The sequence below is a fragment of the Etheostoma spectabile genome, chromosome 15 (genome assembly GCF_008692095.1).
Source record: "Etheostoma spectabile isolate EspeVRDwgs_2016 chromosome 15, UIUC_Espe_1.0, whole genome shotgun sequence".
In the NCBI taxonomy this organism is placed as follows: Eukaryota; Metazoa; Chordata; class Actinopteri; order Perciformes; family Percidae; genus Etheostoma; species Etheostoma spectabile.
In genome coordinates, this window is record NC_045747.1 from 10,637,341 (window position 1) to 10,643,340 (window position 6,000).

At 44.9% G+C, this 6,000-nt stretch overlaps 1 protein-coding gene across 2 annotated transcripts in view; it reads right to left on the reverse strand.

The window, feature by feature from the left end:
* Positions 1-1,384: 1,384 nt before the first annotated feature.
* Positions 1,385-6,000, reverse strand: part of metrnla (meteorin like, glial cell differentiation regulator a) — a 6,253-nt gene continuing 1,637 nt past the window's right edge. The window contains exons 1-4 of one of the 2 annotated variants that reach the window (XM_032537893.1): positions 5,859-5,999; positions 5,254-5,642; positions 2,274-2,333; positions 1,385-2,127 (exon numbers count right to left, since the gene is read on the reverse strand). In XM_032537893.1, coding sequence (XP_032393784.1) covers positions 1,811-2,127; positions 2,274-2,333; positions 5,254-5,642; positions 5,859-5,902 — 810 coding nt within the window. In that variant the 5' untranslated portion in view covers positions 5,903-5,999 and the 3' untranslated portion in view covers positions 1,385-1,810. Of the gene's footprint in view, positions 2,128-2,273; positions 2,334-5,253; positions 5,643-5,858; position 6,000 lie in introns of those variants that run through there. The other variant, XM_032537892.1, reaches the window with a different exon arrangement.

A 6,000-nucleotide genomic window follows, 5' to 3' on the forward strand; every position in this document is an offset into this window, starting at 1 on the left:
TCCATGCACTGGATTAGATGGAGCACAGCACGCACCATCAACACTCTGGACAGTGATGTAGATAAAGATTATGTTGCAGTGGAATCACCTGAAGATTTCTGTTACCAGCTACTGGTGGCCACATGGTACAAGCAGAACCAGGCTGCCTGGATATAGAGGAAAGGTCTGAACCAGGACTGCTGGACCTGCACAGAACCCACCAGCCAAGTAATGCCCACTGACCCTCCTCTTCATCCAAGACTCAAAAGCCAGAGTGAGAAGGTTCACAGTAAGGCATCGTTACCATAGAAACTTTGTTTGCATTTCCCAGTGAGCAATTCAGGGACCTCTGGCTTTCAGCTGGAATTCAGACATTCATTTCAATGCACAGTGCTGTCTGGAAAAGCAATTGTCTATGTGGGGCAACTTATTGAAAGACATTCTAGGTGTGTTTCCGTTTAAGTGAAAAGGCAGACAAAAAGATCCTTGGCCATGAATTAGATGTCATCTTAATAGGCCTGTCTCACAGTTTGCATCTTCTGGTGAAGCAGCATGCACGGCTAAGAGCTCCAATAACTGGATTTATTCTCTACGTATAATTTGAGGTGATCAAAATAAAAAGCTTTCCATTAAAGCAGGGAGCCTGAGCAGGACTGTACGTGCCAATCAAAATTTGGAGTGTGGTTGGAGAGTGCTGTTCTCTGATGCATGCCCAGTGACAGGGTTGTATTCAGGTCTGTCTTCAGTCGTCTCTCTCTTAGCAGGCTGCTGCGCTGGAACAAAGAGGCCTTTCACATTGACCTTGACACGCAGCCACCCCCATCACCACAGGAACCAACGCAGAGGAATCCACTCCCAACTCTCTGATATCAATCTCTCTGTTCCCCTGGCAGACGGTCCCAGCTCAAGGCTAAGGTGAACCTTAGCCTTTTGATATGATTGATATCATATGAGTGTTTTTATTCTAACAGTTAATATGTGGGGGAAATAAATAAATGTTAGCACCAGTGATAATTTCTATCTGATCTGAAATTACACACCATGTCCATCTGTAGCCAAATGTAAGCAGTAGTGTGATTAATCAGCACTGATTAATCTGCCGGAGTTTGTGGTTTTTTTCTTCTTTTTTTTTAAATCTATCGATTGTTTGGACTTAAATTTCAACAATTAGAAAGAAGCAACCATTAGTTTCCCATAGCCTAAAGAGATCAATCAAATGTTGATGTGTCTGACCAAAACATAATTGATTTTTTTACATTAGCACCACAGAACAATCATCCAGGGAATAAAAGCTTTTATTCTCAATGGCAAAAAAAAAGAAAAGTTTTTGCTTTTTTTGGTTGTATTTTTAAAACAATTGTACAGCCGGAAAAAACATGAATTCAGGCATTAAATTGTAAAATCATTTTTTAAACAAAATAAAAATAACAGGCTTTCACTTTATACATTTCTGTCATAAGAAATTACTTCAAAACTGTACAAACATTTTTACAAAGCACGCAGAGCTTCAAAATATACAATGTTCATTCACATTATTTACAAATAAAAAACAAATGGCGGTTTGCTACATTTAAAACTTGGGAGGTCATTGTCCAACATTCCACGTTGCATCACGTTCGACGAGCGGAGTCCATCCAGCTTGCTGCTTAGCAACATTCAGGAGCTTCAGCCTTTGTCTCCAAAGGGTCATGAGACAGCAGGAGAGGAGAGAGGCTCTGCCACTGGGCCAGTCTGTAAGTCTCGTTCTCTCCTAAACATGAACTCTTGGTTCAGCTCTCCTCCCCACCCAGTAAGGACATGTCTTATTTCCAAGCGTGGGCAGGTAACACATTTAGTACGTGTCCACGTGACAGGGGTTGGTCCCCCGATCCTGTGCCTCGTGATACAACTGCAGGAAGTCTTTGTAGCGTGGGGCGCATCCCATCCAGGCCTCCCCAAACCTCACTGTCCCAGTGAAGAGGAACTCGCCCTCCCCAAACCTCACCCCACACTGAAGAGGCATTTTAATGTGGCCAGTCCACCTCCGTACCCTCACACCCCCAGATACAAAAACCTGGGTCTTCTGTCTGTAGAGGCGGCTGATCTCCACAGTGACAATCGAGTGCTCCTCCTCCTCCTGCTCCACCTTCGTAATGCTGCCCCGTGCCACTGAAAACACCAAGCAGGATGTCAAGATTTAGAAACTGGAACTGGCTATATTTCATGCTACACAGAATGGTGTTTTCATTGGACATTTCTGCACACCATACAGCAGCCAGACGCCTATAACTCTCCCAAACAAGGCTTTAACTTACCAAAGTCATTGGTGCAGACCGCTAGAAGCATTTCAGTGTTGCTGCAGGGCTGACAAGGTGCTGGATGAAAATAAAGAGAGAGGGCAGATGAGTTTGATGGCGCACTACAAACAGAAACAGGAAAAATCCACGATTTCTTTGGCACTCCGGGTCTTGCAACATGATAAAAATCTTTTACAGGTCAACAACATTCCAGTTAAGTACCACTTACAAAAACACACAACTGTGGCTGGGACAGCCATATTGGAGTATGTGTTTCACACCACAATGTAATTTCCATCCTCATTGATGATTATTTATTTACAAAGACGGCAGATTCAGGGGATTCAGCTGTCATGAGCATCTTGTTTTAAAACACAAAAAAAAGCTGGGCATGCTGCTGGCGATAAAAAAAGTTTAACAAAAATTATTTTTTAATGCTCATGGGGGGCTGTTCGGTGAGCGTCCCCGCCACAAGAGGAACCTGAGCCCTGTAAGCACTTCAGCAAGCCTGCTGGGATTGAAACAGGGAGCACTCTCTCAACTATAACATCAAGTAGAGTTTTTAACAGCCTTAAAAGTGAAAATCACTTCAGAGGAGAGTCATATAAGGGCAAAACCTCCCACCTACCATATCTTGTCTTGAACAATAAAAAGGACAAGCCATGAGAAGGTATGCTCGCATAACTTCAGGGCAAATAATACTTCAAATACTTTAAAGCCTGCCCCAGGCTACATTTTACCTTTGACTGGTGGCTTTAGGGCAGCAACTCGGACTGTCCACCTCCAGAGGGTTTTATAGCAGGAGAAAGGGCCCTAAATGAGAGCAGTCAAGTCAATGATTAGTTGACTCAGGTGGTCCTGCGGCTTGCCTGACCACAAAACCTTATTAGCCCTGGATCTGTTGTGGTTTTCCTTTGCGGCAGAGTGGTACACAGGGGCAGGTGGAGCAAGGAGTGGGGAGGGGTGTCGAGTCAGCAATAGGCTAAGGGTGGGGCAGCAGTGAGCGTACACCCAATAAATGAAAAATAATTAATATAGTTAACTCAGGTAAATTGAGTGCACTGGAAATCCACCTAGTTTATATAGTCTGGTCTGTAATCTGACAAATGTACCTTGTTTAGAAATCATGCGTTCTGGAGAAAGATATGCAGACCATCACCCTGAATTAAGTCCAAAACCAGAGATATGTGCCCTACTGCCCTCGGTCATCTTTTGGAGCTTATTTTTAGCTGGCTTGTCTGAAGTTGAGAGTATAGGGGTGAGGGGGGAGCATGTTTTAGGTCAGCTTGTGTAGCAATCAGCAATCAGATCTCTCTGAGAGATCAAAGGTCAAGCAGCCACAAGCTCGGACGGCTTAGGAACAGCTGGAGAGCCGGGGAACTTCAGAGCGTTCGACCTCGCCCAGAGCAGAGTGCAAAGGCCCTTTGAAGTGAGCCTGTGTGCTGCCATAGCATTAGACAGAACAGCCAAGAGCCGAGGCCTAAACCCAGGCGTGTTTTTTCTTTCCTCCAAAGTGGAGCCGAGCAGGGCTTACATGTCAGACATGAAACAGAACCACAGGAATGGGCTGAGAGCAGAGTCAGCATCCCTCTCTGGCCCATGCACATGCAGCACCACTCTGATCAGAACCACTTCACAGGAGCAGAGTGGGATGAGGAATGGGACAAGTGGTATAGGAGGAGTGGAGGGGCACGATATAGTGTCCTTGAAACATCTGGACCCTGATGCATTCCACTGTAATGGAGCACAACTTGCTAATACCACTCAGCAGAGACGAGAACCACTTCAAACAACCAGGAAGAGAGACCGAAGATAAATGAAGTGGAGAGGAATGAAAAAGGAAAATACTAGAATGATAAATAGACAAGAAAGAAATGAAGGAGGTAGGAAATAGTGAGACAGAGAGGAAGAAAGGGAATAATTTAAAGTGAGCTAAAAAGGTAGGCCAAGGGAGTAACAGCAAGAAAAGAACAAGTGGGGGGGGGCGCTCCTAGAAGGTCATCCCAACATCTGGTTGGAGATACATTCCAGCTTGACGGTGAGCAACTTAATCCCAGCACAGGGTCAGAGAGAAGTGGAAAGAAGGAAGAGACGGGGAAAAAAAAAAGATGAGAAGAAGCAATGCAGCAATCAATTTACCAGTCCAGGATTCAGAAGACACGAGACCACGGTCTTTGTGAATCATCCCAGTGCTATCTCAGGCCACATCACACAACCAGATTATACTGCAGAGCTCACTAATGTGGCCAAAACAACTCCACGCTCCTGCTCTCTACATTTAACCCGCTCTCTCTTTCTCTCTCTGCTGTGCCAGATTATGACGCAGGATGTGGATATGTGAACCCAGAGAGCCGTAAAAACAGATGTGGGCCTGATACTGCTCATATTTTGCTTTAGGTGAAAAAAAAAAAAAAAAAAAAACAGTTGCGCAGCTTGAAACTGTAGGTTTGGCAGGTACGCAGCGGGAAAATAGATGGCTGTTTTTCAACGGAGGCCCCCTGTTTGGCTGTGTGTGCCTCTCCACATACACACAAAAAACAATTGTATCTAAGAGCCAGGACAAATCAGGCATGGATGGTTGTGAAACAAGCTGAAATATGAACATTTTTTCCCAAAAAGTTCCACAAAGACTCTAAGGCTTCATATTTTGATGTCTTGATTCTCACAGGGAGAGATTGATTTTGACAAAAAAACTAATTACCCCAAAACAAAAATGTACAGACAACACTACTAGAGAGACTTTGGCTTTAGCATTAGCAGTGTGCTGGAGCAAAATGTTAAATTTCCTACTATTAGAGTTCAACTTAATAAATGATTCCACCAGTAGATGGCTGCATTTAGTGCACAGCACACACCACAGGGATAAGCAAAAAGGAAGCCAGGTCTAGAGGAAATCAATCAAAAGCAAGTCTAAAGGCTGCTTAGATGAAAAGTAATTATCTACAGGTTTAGCACTAATATTGGGCTGTTCAATCAACATAATGGAGTTGTATCTTACCATCCTGTGAGTGTGCCAATGGCCCCAGCCTGTCGTTGACAAGTTCATACTGGAACGCCGTGATGCGGCGGCTGATGTCCATGTGCGGGACGGCCTCGATGAAGACAGCCCCCTCCTGGATACTGAAGCACTGCACCTTGCCCTGAGCTTGGTCCTGATCACGTAGCAGTAACCGCAGCTTGCCATTACGGTCCAGGTAGATGTTGGTGCCGCTGGAGTGTGCAGAGGGTTTGATGCAGACAGAGAGGCGGGCGGCGGCAGGGGAGACCGTGTTGGGTCGGAGGTTAACAATGATGGCCCCTGTGGGATAGAGCCACTCCAGAGAGCCTTGGGAGCAACGCAAGTACACCTGCTCTACATCCCTGGCGTGGCCTTCATGAGTCAAACCACTGGAAGAAAATAAAGGGGAAAGACATCAGCAGACATCAACCACTCAAGACTCAGAGTGGAAGGCATTGTTCAAAATTTCTGAAGGAAAAGAAAAAAAAAAAAATTACAGAAACCCAACAATGTAAAAGCTTTCTTTGTTCTTTAACTCAGCACAAAGGAATTATTCAGTAATCTGAAAATGATTTTCTGGTCACTTATAGCGAGAGTTATCTGACCAAGGTGAAGACCTCTGGCAGACTGTAAGGACATTACACCACATTCCTCCTGAAGCATTCAGGGCCGTCTGTGCGCAAGACTGGCTGCATGACCAGTCACGAGCCCAAGCAACCAAAACGACCTCAGCTCCAACTTACACCC